The following is a 17,650-nucleotide window of genomic DNA, read 5'->3' on the forward strand; positions in this document are numbered from 1 at the left end:
GCCCCGAAACTCCAAGAGGAGTGAGGTGAGTCTGCGTGATGCAACTCTGATTTACTACATGGACAATCAAATCAAAATCAATTTTCCATCTTTAATGATATCACATTTATCCGACTGTATAGAGAAAAAGAATGTTGTGGGGTATGGGGGGCTGTTAACTTGGATTTTTCGAAAATTTGAGGTTCCATTGGATGGGCTTGAGTTCCCAATGGGACCAAATATGAAGATTGGTGCACGTTGTTTGAAAAATTTGCATTTGAAAGTAACTGATGAGGGGGTATTAATAAACGAATTAGAAGAAGTAGTTTTTGTTGGTTCTGATGATGAGGAAGTAGAAGAAGAAGAAGTGGTAGAAGAAGAGATTGAAAAAGAAGTAAAAATAAAGAAAGAAAAAGGAATTGAAAAAGAAAAAGAAGAAGAAAAACAAGGGCATGTTCCCAATGAAACAGAAAATAAGGGGGAACAGGAAGAGGAGACAAAAATTGAGGGGTAACAAGGAGAAGCTTTAGGAGATTCTAGTGATGAGGAGATCGTAATTGCAAAGCTGAGGAAGGGTAAAGTCACTCAGAGGAAGAGTAGGAGGCTTGCTTCAAAAGGTAAGGCAGTAAAGGTTGATGATGTTACTTCAGAAACCATTCCTGAACCTACATCATATGAACCTCCCTCTCTCAAGCCAACCACTTCACCACCAACTCAAACCTTATCACCACCTCCATCACCCATTCACTTCACACCACCACCATTTCCATCCTCTCCTGGTGTTGGTTGTGCTGACCCTACTCCTACAGCATCTTCTGACTCCATTCTCTCCAAGCTCCTTGATCTACAGTCTCAATTCATTGCATTTCAGGATGAAACTCGTGTCTCGCTTGCTTCTATTGTGGATCAGCTAAACCAAATGGAACAACGCCTTGGTGCCAAGCTGGACACAGTGGAGGTGCAGACTGAGTACATTGATGAAGAGACTGACCCTTGATCCCTCTGCTCAAAAATTTAATGATTTGTTGGCTGTATTACTTAACAAACAATTTCTCTTTTTGCCTTGTATCATCTGGGGTACATGGTTGTTGTAACTTTGAACAATTGCTACTTTTCTTTGTTTTTATTTTCTATGGTCTGTGACGATTAACTCTATGCAGGTTTCATCATTGTTCATAGCACTTGCTTTTATTATTGTTGTTTCTTGTTTTCATCACTAACAAATCTATATGGTTTGTGCTGAGATTTGATAACTTCCAATTCTTTTTGACTGATGACAAAAGGGGGAAGATTATGCACAAACTTAAGAGGAGAAGTAAATACACAGTTACATATCTTGGTTGATTTATATTGATTCTTATTGATTGATAATGTGCTATGCTGTGTTTATGCTAGTTTAGTGATCATCTGTGTTGCTAAGTTTGTTGAAGTTCTCATGAAGTCCTCATGAATATTTGATTCTGTGAAAATACTTAATAAGTTATGTTTATTATTATTAGGTTTATTATAGTTTTATTATGTTAGTTTTTATTTATTTTTATTATTATGTTAGTTTTTATTTATTTTCGTTATGTTAGTTTTTATTTATTTTCGTTTAACTTAGTTTATTTCATTTAAGTTTTAAGTTAATTAATTTTGAAAACTTTTGAAAAATATTTGATATTTTAGAGTAAACTGTTTGTTTATGAATGCTTGGTAAATTATATTCTAACAAGTTGATTTGCTAAGTTAATTAGAGTTACTTTAATCTCTAGTATGCTCTATGAATTTTGTTTTACTCTATTTTACTTAAGTTTGTTTATAAAGTTTGCCATCATCAAAAAGGGGGAATTTGTTGGCTTCTTAAGGTTTTGATGATGACTTTACTTTTAAATAAACAAACATATTTTAGAGATTGTTTTGTAGGTATATATCCGATTTAATGTGAATCGTTGATGAAGCCTATGACTTGATTCGTGAAAGAAGTACATGTCTCAAATATCCAAGAAGTTGGGAAATTGTTCTTGAAGACAGTTTACTGTTCCTAGAATTGAAGTTCTGACGAATGTTGTAGATGGAGACAGTGTGCTGTTCCTCACGATACAGGTCCGAAGAAGACATTGACTGGAAGTTACGAAAATTATATTTTCTGTTTTTAGTTAATGTAAAAGGTTAAAATTTAATTAGTTGCTTATTTAAATTTATTTATTAATTGGCAAAATGATTTTAATTCGCCTAAAAACATGGAGAAAATCAACTCCTTGTTTATCTCCTATAAACTCGGAATTCAAGAGACTTGTTCTCTTCTTTGAATTGGTCTCCTATAAAATAGGATCTTCCTTAACCCATGATGTTTTAACCGTGCATGTGTACAGCAGTTGCATTCCACTCCTACCTTTAACTAACTTTCCATTTTCTTTGGGAGCAAGTAAGTTATAGAGAACGTGGGATATGTGCAACTCGTGGAGAACATGGGCTAAGTGCACTACTTGCTGTTCCCCTTATAAAAGAGGGAAATTACGGTTCAGTATGCATGGATGGATGAATGAATGAATGTTGCATTGAGAGTGTCCATCTAAGGGAGAATTAATTGAGAAAAATATTCTAAGTTTTAAATGCCAATTAATTTATAATATTTTTCTTAAGCAACAATTTCATTTTGATCTTTATGAGAATTGGCCTTGTAAAGGGTATTTGAGTGTTTTGTTGTAATTAGACTTATGGGAAGTCTAAGGGAATAGAGAATAGAAACGAGAGAAGAGAAGAGAAGAGAAGAGAAGAGAAGAGAAGAGAAGTGGGTCTAAGTAGAGAAGCTTTGAGTAAAGCGTTTAGAGAATTGAGAAGCTTCAAGTGAAGCAAAACATTGTTATGTGTAATTGTAATTGATTGCCTTAACATAGTGAGAATTTTGAAATCCCGGGGGGTCGTGGTTTTTCCTTCTTATTAGGCCGAGAAGGTTTCCACGTAAATATCCTTGTCTTCTTTTATTATTCTTTTTGTTTTTAAGTTTAAGTTTTGTCCTTTACTTAATATAATTCCGCAAAAATTAGAGGCAAAAATCTTAAACCTACTACACAACAATTCACCCCCCCTCTTGTTGCATTCGATCATCCATTAGTATTTCTACACACTCAATCATTGGAGATCTTAGTAGGGGTAAGAACCGATCCAAACTTTTTGGATCAGAGATAGGACTAGATTTATCTAGTCCAGTTCCAATGCGGTTAGGATTTCTTTTCACACAAATGAGACAGTCTATTTGAGAGATTATTTCTAATTTAGTCAGTCCATTATATATTTTTAAAATATTGTAAGTAGGCATTAAAAATGATGTAAATAAACATTTAAGACATTGAAAGTAGGCACTAAAGATACGGTATTTAAGCATTAAGGATAATATAAGTAGGCATTAAGAATACGATAAGTAGGCATTCTTCACTAATAGGTTGGACTTGAGATATGTCTTTCAAAGAGACAATCTCTCAAGAGACTAACTGTTATTTTAGTGGTCTGCTTTTAGACTCCATAGATTAAACACATTTTTGAAAAATCTATATGGAATTGCAAGTAATTAATTGTGACAAAAAATAGAAAATGTTTGAGAGGTGATGGGACTTAAACAATAATAACAATAATAATTTTTGGTTGAGTTGATCGATAACAAGATATCAAAAGTCCATGTGACACGTGGTCACAAACAATTGGTCGAATCCAAACCCATCAAAAAGAGTCAAGTAATTGGTTTTGGATTGGGTTATTTTCAAATAAGGTATAATAGATTTTGGGTTGAAACCCAATATAAATTTTGTCAAATTCGGTCCAATTTCGATTCGAATAGAAAATTAACATGTCCAGTAAAATCTCAATAACATTGATTTCACGAATTCTTAAATGAGACGGTCTTACGATGATACTTTCTCTATTGGTCTGTTCCAATATACACTTACTGTTTTGGATTGATTATTGATAACCTTAAAGTAATCACTTACAGTTTTAAAGTCGTCACTAGCTTTTATAGTGTTAGTATTGAGGATATGTGTAGGATATACTTTGATAAGCTTGATAATTATTTGTTTCCTTATCTTTGGTGATAGTTTTCCTAATCCGAGAGTTACCATAATTAAGTACCTAGGGTTAACTTGTATTATATATATTGGTTCGAGATAATGAAAGAGGGCATTCTGGTATTTCATTTTCCTCATGGTATCGGAGCCACGTTAAACCCTAATTTTTTCTCGCATTTCTTCCACCGTGAAACCCTAGTTTTCCTAATTTCAATTTCCTAATTTTTTTAACGTTAAACCCTAGTTTTGCTAATTTCTTCCAGTGAATATGGTGGAACGTGAAACACCTCCACAGCCACCTCCTTTCTCCAAAATTGAATCCAATTCGCCATTCTACCTTGGTCCTCATGATAGGCCAAGCGATTACATTACTTCTCAACGTCTCAAGCTTGATAATTTCAATGATTGGGCACATGCTATTCGAATTTCTGTATCATCCCGACGTAAATATGGCTTCTTGGATGGCACAATACAGAGTTTTCAGCCGCCTGCTACCATGGAAGATTGGGTTACCGTACACTGTATGCTTGTCTCTTGGTTGATGAACACCATAGATCCCGAGGTAAAATCCATGCTATCTAATTATGATAATGCTAAGAAACTTTGGGATGATTTACATGAGCGTTTTTGTTTGGTTAATGGCCCCCGTATACAACAATTAAAATCAGAGATCAATCGATGTGAACAAACTAAACTCATTCCGGTTGCGGTTTATTACAGTAAATTATCAGTTTTGTGTGATGAACTTGATAAATTGGAGCCTCTTATTGTGTGTGAATGTGGTAATTGCACTAGGCGTGATGGTGATCGTCTTCAACAGTTTTTACTCGGACTGTATACCGAGTATTACTCTTCAATTCGCTCTAATCTGCTTAATCGTGACCCATTGCCATCCCTTAATCGTGCTTTTCAATCTGTTGCACAAGAAGAGCGTGTTCGTGGTCCTTATCTCAGTAAGGACGAACACCAGTCACCCTCGTCTGCTCTTGATTTTGCTGTTCGTACAGGGGCAGGAAGGGGTCGTGGTGCTTCGTCGAAAAAGCCTACAGACAAGTCTGGTAGACTGTCGTGTGATAAGTGTAAGAAATTGGGCCATGATACTCCTAGTTGTTGGAGTGACAAAATATGCAACCATTGCAAGAAGAAGGGCCATGTGGAGTCACGTTGCTTCGAGCTACATGGGTACCCCGTTAATGGAGGTCAGGGGGGCAGCTTTCTGCTGGTCGTGGGCGTGGTCATCCCCGAGCGAACGCTGCAACTTTCGGCATAGTTGGCGAGTCTGTCAATCTCCCCTCGCATCAATTGTTCACCAGTGAACAATGGAAGGTTTTGACAAGTATGATGGGTAATTCAAAAATTTCAGAAAATCGTTTGAGTGGTAAGTTTGATTGTACCTCTTGGATTATTGACACCGGAGCTACACATCATGTTACTGGAGATATTTCTTGGTTATTCGACACTAAAACTTTTAATTGTCCTGTTGGATTGCCCAATGGTGACACTGTATCACAGCTTAATGACGATCTTAACTCTATTGTTCAATTTAATAATCAAATATGTGTCATACAGGACCCAACGAAGGAGCTGATTGGGACGGGAACTAGGAGAGACGGATTATACTATTTTAGCAATACGGAATTTGTTCCTCAAGTGGCTGCAATTGAAGCTTCGTCCTTGGAATTATGGTATCGTCGTTTGGGTCATCCTTCCGAGAAAGTAATAAAGTTGCTTCCTCATCTTGGTAATAATAAAGATGTTTTAAATAAGGGGTGTAAAGTATGTATGCGTGCTAAACACTCTAGAGATTGGTTTCCTTTGAGTAATAATAGAGCTTCTAGAATTTTTGAAAAAGTGCATTGTGATTTGTGGGGGCCGTATAGACATGTCTCTTCTTGTAAGGCTCGTTATTTTCTGACAATTGTTGATAATTATTCTAGAGCAGTTTGGATTTATTTACTTCTTGATAAAATGGAAGTATTTAAAATGTTTATGATGTTTGTTGCAATGGTTGATCGTCAGTTTAATCAAACAATTAAAATCGTTCAAAGTGATAATGGTAATGAATTTAATTGTTTGTTTGAGTTTTTCAATGCAACTGGAATAATTATTCAACATTCTTGTATGGGTACGCCTAAACAAAATGGAAGAGTGGAGCGTAAACACAAACACATTTTATCTGTTGCCCGAGCTTTGAGATTTCAGGCCAAATTACCTATTCATTTTTGGGGGGAGTGTGTCCTTGCCGCTGCTCATTTGATTAATCGCACACCAACTCCAATTCTACAAAACAAAACACCATTTGAAATCCTCTTTAACAAACCCCCATCCTTTGATGCCATACGTACTTTTGGGTGTTTGTGTTTTGCGCATAATCAGAAAACTAATGGCGATAAATTTGCTAGTCGTAGTAGAAAGTGTGTGTTTGTGGGTTATCCTTTCGGTATGAAAGGTTGGAGAGTGTATGATCTTGATTCAAAGGTATTTTTTGATTCCCGAGATGTGAAGTTAGTTGAGGATGTGTTTCCCTTTGGATCCCCGGAAGATGTCAATATTGCTCCTAACACTTTTGATGCGCCTATTCCTGTTCATGATGGTTTTTTGGAGTTTGAGACTATAGAGGCTTTAAATGAGGACAGTCTGCAGCCAGCAATTTCTCCTTCACAGCAGCCCCGTTCGCCATAGCCAGCTCCAAATGCTGCTGATTCCACGGCCGCAGGTAATGGGCTGCTGCTGGACAGTGCGCCTTCCTCTCCTCCCGCTGCTGTTTCCGTGGGCACAGATCAGCAGCAACATCAGCCAGACAGCGCTGCTTCATTGTCTTCTGAACCTACAGCAGCCTCCTCTTCTCCGGAGCCTTTGGGTCGTGGTTTTCGGGATAAGTATCCCTCGGTTTTGCTCCGTGATTTTGTTGATCCTTCTGGGAAACCTTTTGTTACTCATTCCGTTATTGCTAATAATCCGTCTCTTTCAAACTCTCGGTCTAATCATGCTTCTTCAGGTACTCCTTATCCTCTGGCACATTATATACATTATCATAATTATTCTGTGAGTTATAGGCGGTTTATTGCAGCCCTTGTGACTGACAAAGAACCAACATCCTTTAAAGAGGCTATGAAATCCTTGGCTTGGCAAAACTCTATGCAAAATGAAATACAGGCTTTGGAGGACAATGGAACTTGGACTTTGGAGCACCTACCCCCGGGTAAGCGTGCGCTTGGTTGCCAGTGGGTCTACAAAAAAAAGTTCAAGTCTAATGGTGAAGTTGAACGTTTGAAGTATCGTTTGGTTTTTTTGGGCAATCAACAGCAAGTCGGCATTGACTATCATGAGACTTTTCTCCTGTTGCTAAGATGAATACAGTTCGAGCTTTCCTTGCTATTGCGGCTTCTAAGAATTGGGAACTTCATCAAATGGATGTTCACAATGTCTTTCTTCATGGTGATCTTAACGAGGAGATTTACATGAAATTACCTCCTGGTTTTGAGATTTCTGATTCGTCCTTGGTATGTCGTCTTCGCAAGTCTTTGCATGGTTTGAAACAAGCCCCTCGTTGTTGGTTTGCTAAGTTGGTCTCTGCTTTGAAAGGGTATGGTTTCTTACAATCTTACTCTGATTACTCTCTTTTCACTTATACTAAAGGCATAGTTCAAATAAATGTCTTAGTATATGTTGATGATCTCATAATTCCGCTGCGACTGGCGTTTTCAAAGCATATCATAGTGATTGTTTTAAAATGAAAGATCTAGGTTGCTTGAAATATTTTCTGGGTATTGAAGTTGCTAGAAGTTCACAAGGTCTGTTTCTTTGTCAACGTAAGTATACGTTGGATATTATTTCTGAGGCAGGTTTACTTGGGGCGAAGCCTTGTGGTTTTCCTATGGAACAAAACCACATACTTGGTCTTGCTACAGGAGATCGTCTTTCGGATCCTGCGTCTTACAGACGACTTGTGGGTCGTCTGATTTATCTTATAGTTACTCGCCCAGATTTAGCATACTCGGTGCATATTTTGTCTCAGTTTATGCAGGAGCCTCGCATTGATCATTGGGAGGCTGCCATGCGTGTGATTCGATATTTGAAGGGTGCTCTTGGACAAGGTATTTTGTTGAGGGCAGACAGTGAGCTTACCTTACAGGGATGGTGTGACTCTGACTGGGCAGCTTGTCCTCTCACTCGTCGGTCATTGACCGGTTGGCTTGTGTTTCTTGGCCATTCTCCTATTTCTTGGAAGACCAAGAAACAGCATACGGTGTCTAGATCATCTGCTGAAGCAGAGTACAGGTCTATGGCCGCCATTACTTGTGAGTTGAAATGGTTGAAAGGTTTGTTGTTGAGCTTGGGTGTGCACCATCCCAAGGCTATTCCACTTTTTTGTGACAATGAGTCTACTTTGCATATTGCTCAAAACCCGGTTTTTCATGAGCGTACGAAGCATATTGAGGTTGATTGTCATTTTGTGTGGAATGCTATTTCCGAGGGTTTGATTACAACATCTCATGTTTCAACTTCTTCTCAATTGGCGGACATTTTTACTAAGGCTCTCGAGAAGTTCCAATTTGAGTTACTTGTGTCCAAGTTGGGCATTTTTGAACCCCATGCTCCAACTTGAGGAGGGGTATTATTGAGGATATGTGTAGGATATACTTTGATAAGCTTGATAATTATTTGTTTCCTTATCTTTGGTGATAGGCTTCCTAATCCGAGAGTTACCATAATTAAGTACCTAGGGTTAACTTGTATTATATATATTGGTTCGAGATAATGAAAGAGGGCATTCCGGTATTTCATTTTCCTCAGTTAGGGTGATCAATTATAACTTTAAAATGATTAATAAGAAAAATGAACATATTTTATGAACTCTTCTCATGATGACGTAATCTCATAAAACACAGATCCTTAGAGGATTGATTTGCCCTAATTTGAAAAAAATTGTATCACTTAAACAGGTGTAATTGTAATGCATTTCATTGATAATCACTACAACAATCAACCACATAACATACTAAATTATTAATACATTAAAATTTATCTAATTCTTTTGCTTATTAACAATATCAATCTTTTTCGCAAGTGCCGATAGCAGGAGGATCAGAAGGAAATCCAGCATCAAAATGGCAGGAATAGCCGGGGTCACAACATCTCATTAGAAGACTGCAGTCTTCATGTGGTTTAGCGCAAGAATTGCCAATGCCGCTGATATCAAACGATACCAGCAGCGATTGGCGGAATGCTGCAATGGTTTGAGGGTTTGAAGCTACCAATAAAAATGTTACTACCAACATAAGCTTCAAAGTAGCCACCACATTCACCACCATTATTGAATAGTTTGTGTTATTCACTTTTAAGGGTTGCATTATTTTTTATGTATATATTTGATGTATGGGTGGTATGAAAAAGAGGATAGGAGTTATATTTATAGAGAAATTTTCAACTTGTTGAATTCACTATATTAATAACCATGACATTGAGACAAATCAAACATGATTCTACTTGACTATATTTTAACTTATAGATTAAAATTTAAATACAAACTAATAATAAATTTTAAATAGTGTACAAAAAGCAAATGGGACATTAAGTATAAATTGGAGGGAGTATTTTTTAAATCGATTTTTCTAAACATATGCACTAGGTGTATAGATTTAGATTACAAAATAGGTAAATATATTTATTGAAATATAATTTTTAATATTCTCTAAAATTGACAAATGTAATAAATTTTTATTGAAATATATTTATTTCATTTTTTTCATTCACAAAAATTTAATCAAATTATACAAGATTAATTATGATATTAGGCATAAAGTGGTATGAAATATTGAAAATAAAATAAATCAAGGATAAAAAAAACAATATTATAATGATATGCAAAGATATTTTCCATTATACTCATATATCTAGCAAATTTATTGTCAAATGTAAAGAGAGTTGATACACAACTAATGCATAGATTAGAAAAATCCTAATTAGGATTCGATTTCATCTTAATAATCTAACGTTTAAGATTAAATGATTATAATGGGCAAAAGCTAAAAATTCAATCATATATACAATCATATGAATCATATGAATAATAGAGTAATTAATATTAGAGATTAGAGATGATATCTCTTTGATATGCATAAATATAATCTTTCCATATTAAGGATATATTGTAGATATTATTATTATTATTATTATTATTATTATTATTATTATTATTATTATTATTATTATTATTATTATTAGGATACATAATAGGAATATCTTGTTAATACATTACTTTCTATATTCTAATGTATCTTTTGAGATATATTCAATACAATTATTTTATTTACCAATTGATATTGTTTAGACTCTTGACGAAATTGTAGATAAAATAAAAAATATTCATTTATTGTACGAAATCTTGATTTACTACCTATTATTGCGTCACAATACAACTATTAGTTGAATATGATAACAACTACACTAATCACATCCATTCATAGATATTTTTATTTCCATCGAACTAATTATTTGATCCTTTTTAAAATGTTTTTTTATATCTTATCAATTAAGGGAGTAAAGAATTTTAAGAGTTTTATACTTGTTTCCTTGTAGTATCAATGTGGAGGATAAATAGTTGTACTATTTCTTTATTTTCATAGAAATTTTAGTGAAAATCAATGACAATTTCCACCCCTAGTTTTTTTTTATCTCACTTAATTCCTCATGTTAAGGGCACAAATATTATGGGATAAACTAGGTATGGCAAAAGCTGATCCGACCTATTAATTCGACTTGAACCTAATCAAAAATAAATGAATTTGGGTTGAGACTTTTGACCCAGTTAATTAAATGGGTCAACCCAACATTATCTATTTATTAAATGGGTAGGTTAAGGTCAAAATTTTAAACTGAAATAAACCTATATAATCCATTTAATTAAATGATTTAATTCTGAGTTAAATCAATAAGTATAATCTAAACTTAATTCAGTTAATAACTTCCTATTTTTCATAGTAAATACAAAATAAACAACACAAAAAAGTTTAAATTATAACATAAAAAATTAAATGTAGTTAATGTTAAATAAAAACCTAAAATGAAAAAAAAAACTTTAAACGGGTTAAGTGAGTCTAAATCAGGTCGACCTTATCTGTTACATGTTGGGTCAGGATTTTGATTTTTAACTCAATTAACTAAACGGGTCTGATTTGAGTCAAGGGATTTATGACCTTTTTATATATAACCCGAACGAACTCTATCGAACAAGATATGTTTAACAGACTTAGGCCGTTGTATATTATGTGGCTACAACCATCAGGTTATATCCAATTAACTATTATATTCAACCTAATATTTCACCATCTAATTAGAAATAACCTGATGATTGTAACCACATAATATACTATTGGCTTCTATCAATTACTTATCGAGCAATATAAATTCGAAACTATTCCAAGGAAAAAATGTTAACATATTGGGCACAAACATATGATAGTAGAAGCATATTTTATTAAATTCTTTAATATAAGTACATTACACAATCAAACATTTGTTTTAGGTTTGCAAGTGCCCAAAGTGCCCGGAGGTCCGATGGATAATTGGCAGGTATAGCCGGGGCAACATCTGACAATAATATCACAATCTTGTTCCGGTCCTGCGCATTTATTTGCGCTACTTTGCGACAATTGACGGACTCCCATAATGCCTTCTGGTTTTGTTGCTACCAATAAAATTGCTACTGCTAACATTATTTTCAAACTAGCCACCATTTTCATCTCCATGATTAAATAACTTATTTGATTTTTTTATGGGTTTGATTATTTTTATGTAATGGATGGCTATAGGAGAAGAGGATTGGAGCTTTTATAGTGTTGTGTAATAATGGATTAGTCTTAATTGCAATTAAGACGGTGATTAAGAAATTAGATACAGTGAATCAAAATAGTAAATATTTTAAAATAAGAGAAAATCTAAAGAGTAAAGTAGTGTAATCGTGTCTAAAGATAATAGGGCAAATTCATTGGGCCGGTCTAAAAAGATGGGGTATATTTATTGGACAGAGGAGTAATACTTTGTATTGAAGAGAGATTTAATCAAATTTTATCTCAGTTGAAGCAAGTATCATTTTTTAAGATAAGGTTTTGACTTCGACTATCACTTAATCTTTTATTCTTCTCTCAGCGTACTTTCTAAAAAAAAGTATTTGATTTAATACATATGATTAAATTAAAGTCCTAAGTATCTCATGATTGTCTTTCCGATTATAATAAGGATATTATACGTCTAATAGGAAAGATATTATCTTGTAGTAAAGTTAGTAATTAGAATTAAATATTAGCAACAGATTTCCCATTTTTGTTATGTTCTTATCCACATTTTTTATACACTCATCATATTATTTTAATTTGTTTAGTAAATAATAATTATGATTTTATTGTATGTAAAGTCTTGATTTCATAGCAATTAACGGTTATGGACCATTTAGTTTTGGAGGGAACTATTTGCATCGACATAGCCAATAATAATATAGAAAAGATGGCCCGGAAAGTGGCAGTTTTGAATGGGCCTCTGTATGATTTTAATAGACCAGCAAGAATTTCTGATCACGAATTGACCTCCTAATCATCCAGTGAAAACTTGAAATTAATAAGTAAATTTGGATAAAAAAAAAAGGTCAAAAAATAAGTTAGGAGTAAACTTATTTTCAAAAATAAGTTAGGAGTAAACTTATTTCAAAAAATAAACAACTGTCAATCCGATGCTAAGATTTGGGTATGTTTGCGTTTAACAACAGCGGGTCATTACTAAGGATGAGCCAAAAAAAGTCAGCCAAAGAATCGTCCACTGTCACTAACAGCGGGCCATTACTTAAGTTGAGTCAACGAAATTCAGCCAAGTAATAGGCCGCTCTTACTAACAACGGGCGATTGAGTTGACTTTTGTTGAAATCTTTGACTGTTGTTAAATTTGGATGTTAATGGCTTGCCGTTAATAACAGCGAGCGATGGCTGAGTTGACTTCTTTTAACTCAGATTTAGTAATGGCCTGCTGTTAGCAACAACGAACGAAAACTAACCCTTAGCATTGGGTTGAAGGCGCTTATTTTTTGATATAAGTTTAACCAAAGCTTATTTATGTTTTTTTTTTTTTTTTTGCAACAATTCTTATGTATTTCTAATTTTCTCATCTTGTTTACTTAAACAATTCATGAATATTAGACAAACATATTATCATCACGTACAAAATGTTTAAATTTCAATAAACAAGGGAAAAAAATCTAGGAAATGAAATTGGATGAAATTATTAAAAATTAAACCACAAACTAATTACTTTCAACCCAATTAGTAAAGAAAAAAAATCTTGGATATGCTTACATGAAGACAATTAGGGGCGGATCTAATGGATAGTCCGGGTAGACAAGTGAGCACTTAAAATATGCTAACAATCTAATAGCCAGTACTGCAATATTAATCATCAACTTAAATTTTTAGTTAAATTGGCTCATTTACATGTTATAGAAACCTAAAGTTAAGGGTTCAAATGTATCCATCACTTATAGTATATTTTTTTCATAGACTTTTTGACTCATTTTTTCTCTAATATAAGAATAAAAGCCAAAAACTAACTTTTACTGATAACATACATTCAACTAGTCAAACCAACCAACGTCCATTAGGCAAATGATTATTCACAAGTGCTTATCAACCATATAATTGCCATTATGGCCTTATTGGTAGACACAAATTATTTCAAACACTAATTAGTAATCAAAATCACTAATTACTACCATTGCGCAAAAATAAGACTGCATCACCGTATCGTAAGCATATTATAAAGTTTTTTGAGTTTACCGCAACCGAAATATAGGCTGCATTGACCGTAAAATCATTCGTTTTAGCCATAAAATCTGTGTTGCGACCGTTACCGTGATCGTTTCCAAAACCGTATTTTTGCACTGTGCTTAATACTCTATATTTTTATATTTCTGAATCACACAACATAACAACGTCAAAACCTTAATGTCAAGACTTCTTACAATGCAATACTTGTATGATTACACCTTGTGCTATAAGCATACTATCTACTAATATGAGTAATGAAAGAGTCCCTTTCTAAGTAAGAAGTTCCACCAATTTCAACCGAATCCCTCACTTTTCTACCCAATTCATTAGCCCTTCTCCTCATCTCTTCCCCTTCCTTAGACACCATCAATCTGCTCACACAATTCTCCACTACATCCCATCTCACCAATTCATCTCTTTTCTCCCATTTCCTAACCAACAAACAAATCTTCAACACATCCCTTAAAAAAATACTATTTTTAGGCTGATCAGAATGCATAGGCAATGCTATAATTGGCACACCCATACTAATACTCTCGATACTCGAATTCCATCCACAATGACTCATAAACCCGCCAATTGCCGAATGTGCAAGAATTTCAAGCTGAGGTGCCCAATCTGTTACTACCATACCCTTATGTTTTACCTTACTTTCATACCCTTCTAGAAGATTCTTCTTGTTCATATAATCTTCTGCAGAAAATTGTGCTCCATCTGCCATTCTTAAGACCCATAAGAACTTCTGATCACTTCTTTCCAACCCAATTGCTAGTTCGGTAATCTGTTCTTCTGTCAGTGATGTTGATGTTCCAAAAGAAACAAATAACACTGAATTTTTGTCATGTTTGTCCAGCCATTCAAGACATTCATGTCTAATTTTACTGGGATTTGTTCTGTTTATATCAACCAGATTCAAAGGCCCCATTGCAAAAAGCTTTTTGTTTGCATTTGTAGGGAGTTTTTCCAGTAAGTTCATGTACCTACCTGTTAGAATAGATAGAACTCCGTAAATATTTTTTGAGTATGTAGGATGGAAGTAAAAATACACTGATTTTTTGGCCATATTTATTTTATAGTTTTTTGAAATAATAAAGAGTTGTTGGGATGAGTTATTCCACATCGATAAATTGAAAATGTTGTGCATGTTTTATAAGGTATTAGAGACCTTCTTCAGTCCAGCCTAATTTAACAAGGGTGGATGAGATTTGAATCTCTAGCCTTTTGTCACGTAGCTTTTTATATCATGTTAATAAATCAACTCAATCAAAAGCTTAATCTGATGGTTATAGCCCTAGAACAAGTATGTTATATACTCTATCAACTCAACCACAAACTTAAGCTAATGATTCTAATCCCACGATATTATATACTCTATCACAAGTGAATTAAATTAAAGAAAAAGTAAAACAAACTAATGTAAACTACATTTTGAGGTGTCTAGGTGCCTTAATATTGTTAGAGTATATATTACATATTTTAGGGTCTCTACTATCAGCTTAAACTTTTGGTCGAGTTGGTTCCTCAACATTGTATCAAAGTAGACGTGACAAAAAGGCTATGAGTTCGAAACTAACCTACCCCTTAATTCAAATGGAATAATATGCACAAGGTATGAGGATAGCATATGTTTGCGCTGCAACCAACGGCTTAAGTGCAGTTGGGCACTTACACATTCTTTTCATTTGGAATAGGTTAGAAAAACTCTAAAATCAAACCTCTATCATAATAGTGATTTAGAAAAGTCTTCGACTATTAGGCTAATCTAGGATTCTCGTAAATATTTAGTTAGTATTCCTATGTATTGGGCATAAAGATGTTAGTCGGGGTCATCAAGTCGATTTTGGGTCAGGTGTTTTGGGGCAGTTAAAAATCGGGTTTTATGTCCACGTTGATTCTTACATTATTTTAAATTCATTTTCAAGTCGAATTCGGTTTCAAGTTCGGTTAAATATCGAGTCATCTATTTTGAACACCTCTAATTGAACATTAATGTTAGAGTCAATCAACCCTTTAATTCTTGTATTCATACATTTAACAACAATGATAATAGCAAGGAAAATGTTGTTAATATTACCTTCAAACAATCTACAAGTATTGTAAAGTCTTCCACTCTCAAAATCCAAAGCTTTGTATTGCAATGCTATAAATTCCTTAAACTCCTGTGTAAGACACCCTTCATTCAAAAGATCCCTACAATTAGGGATATCATCATCAAGCTCAAAAGGCTTACCATCACTCAAAGAATCCCAAATATGGAAGAATATAGCAAAAGCAGAAACACTATGTAAGGCATAAGATTCAGCATTAGGTATAAACTTCAAATCTTGAACAACATAAGCCATTAAAGTATCATGAATCACAATGATCCTTCTATACTTTAATGAAAGTTCTTGAAGAAGTTTAAACATGGGTTGACGAAGATTTAAGGAAGCATCAAAAAGGGGTTGGAGATGACTAGGAAATTCGGTAGTTTTCTCATTGAAAAGGGGAGGAATTGATGAGTTAAGGTTAGGAAGTTGTAAGTCATGAAAGTGAATATTTTGTTGATTCCAACCATGGAGTCTTTGTTTGGCTTGTTGATTGTGGGTTGTAGATCCAGCAAAATGAACTTGTATTCCATAGGATGAGATGAGATTTGATAGAAGGAGTGTTTGATTGAGATGGCCTTGCATTGGGAAAGGTACTGAAACTACTCCAATTGGGAGATTTTTTTGGTTTTTTTGATTGTATGTTTGGGATGCCATTTTGGGTCTAAGTGTTTGTGCCTAGAAGATGTAGCTTTATATATAGTACATTTGATTTTACTCCCTATATAAGGATTTTCCACAAGAATAAAAAAATATGTATTTTTTTGTTAAAAAGACTATTACAACTACTAAAGAAATAGGTGTAAAAGTTGATATGGTATAGGATAGGAAAAAAAAGGGATAAAATAGACATTTATATATTTATTTTTTTCCAAAATATAGCAATTAATTTGAAACGGTTTAATAAAAAAAGTGTAGCAAGTGTAATAAAACAGAGAAAATAGTAGACATAGACTTGTACTCTATATATAATCTATAGGAACCGCAATAAGTATACTTTTCAATGAAAGAAAAGACTTAAGAAAATTTTTTGATTTAGGATGAGAGATAATCTCAACTTGACTATCTAAAATAGTGATAACTCTTCTATAATGCAATATCAACCGTTGATTATTCTATTATGAAATCTAAGCTTTTTAGATAATTAAAAAATAATTAAAATTAATATAAATAAATATTTAGAAATAACATACGAGTTTTAATAATAGTTATATTATAATACATTCAAAAATATTGTCCAAGTGCCTATCAATATTCACAAATTCAGTTGCTTATTCATATTTGATACCATCTCTTGTTAACTAGATCAGATGTGACAAGATGTGTATATCGTAGAAGTTTTGAAGTACAATTCTTTTTTCTTTTTTTCTTTTTCTAAATTACCGCAATTTGCTTAAGATATATATATATATATATACATATATATATATATATATATACATATATATATATATATATATATACATATATATATATATATATATATATACATATATATATATATATACATATATATATATATATACATATATATATATATATATATATATATATATATATATATATATATATATATATATACATATATATATATATATATACATATATATATATATATACATATACATATATATATACATATATATATATATATATATATATATATATATATACATATATATATATATATATATACATATATATATATATATACATATATATATATATA

The 17,650-nt window shown here is 33.3% G+C and overlaps 1 protein-coding gene across 1 annotated transcript; it reads right to left on the minus strand.

Annotated features, from left to right (window-relative positions):
* Window positions 1–13,562: 13,562 nt before the first annotated feature.
* LOC130805110 (zeatin O-glucosyltransferase-like) lies at window positions 13,563–16,590 on the minus strand. The gene is made up of 2 exons (XM_057669742.1): window positions 15,909–16,590; window positions 13,563–14,818 (listed from the first exon to the last, which is right to left on the minus strand). Exons 1-2 carry the CDS (start codon window positions 16,576–16,578, stop codon window positions 14,070–14,072), a joined length of 1,419 nt encoding a protein of 472 aa, XP_057525725.1. The 5' UTR covers window positions 16,579–16,590; the 3' UTR covers window positions 13,563–14,069.
* Window positions 16,591–17,650: the final 1,060 nt, after the last annotated feature.

The sequence above is a fragment of the Amaranthus tricolor genome, chromosome 2 (genome assembly GCF_026212465.1).
Source record: "Amaranthus tricolor cultivar Red isolate AtriRed21 chromosome 2, ASM2621246v1, whole genome shotgun sequence".
In the NCBI taxonomy this organism is placed as follows: Eukaryota; Viridiplantae; Streptophyta; class Magnoliopsida; order Caryophyllales; family Amaranthaceae; genus Amaranthus; species Amaranthus tricolor.

Coding starts and splice junctions, on each gene's coding strand:
- LOC130805110 (XM_057669742.1), bottom strand. CDS start 16,578: ATGGCATCCCAAACATACAATCAAAAAAACCAAAAAAATCTCCCAATT. Junction 14,819..15,908: donor TACTTGTAGATTGTTTGAAG/GTAATATTAACA, acceptor CTATTCTAACAG/GTAGGTACATGAACTTACTG.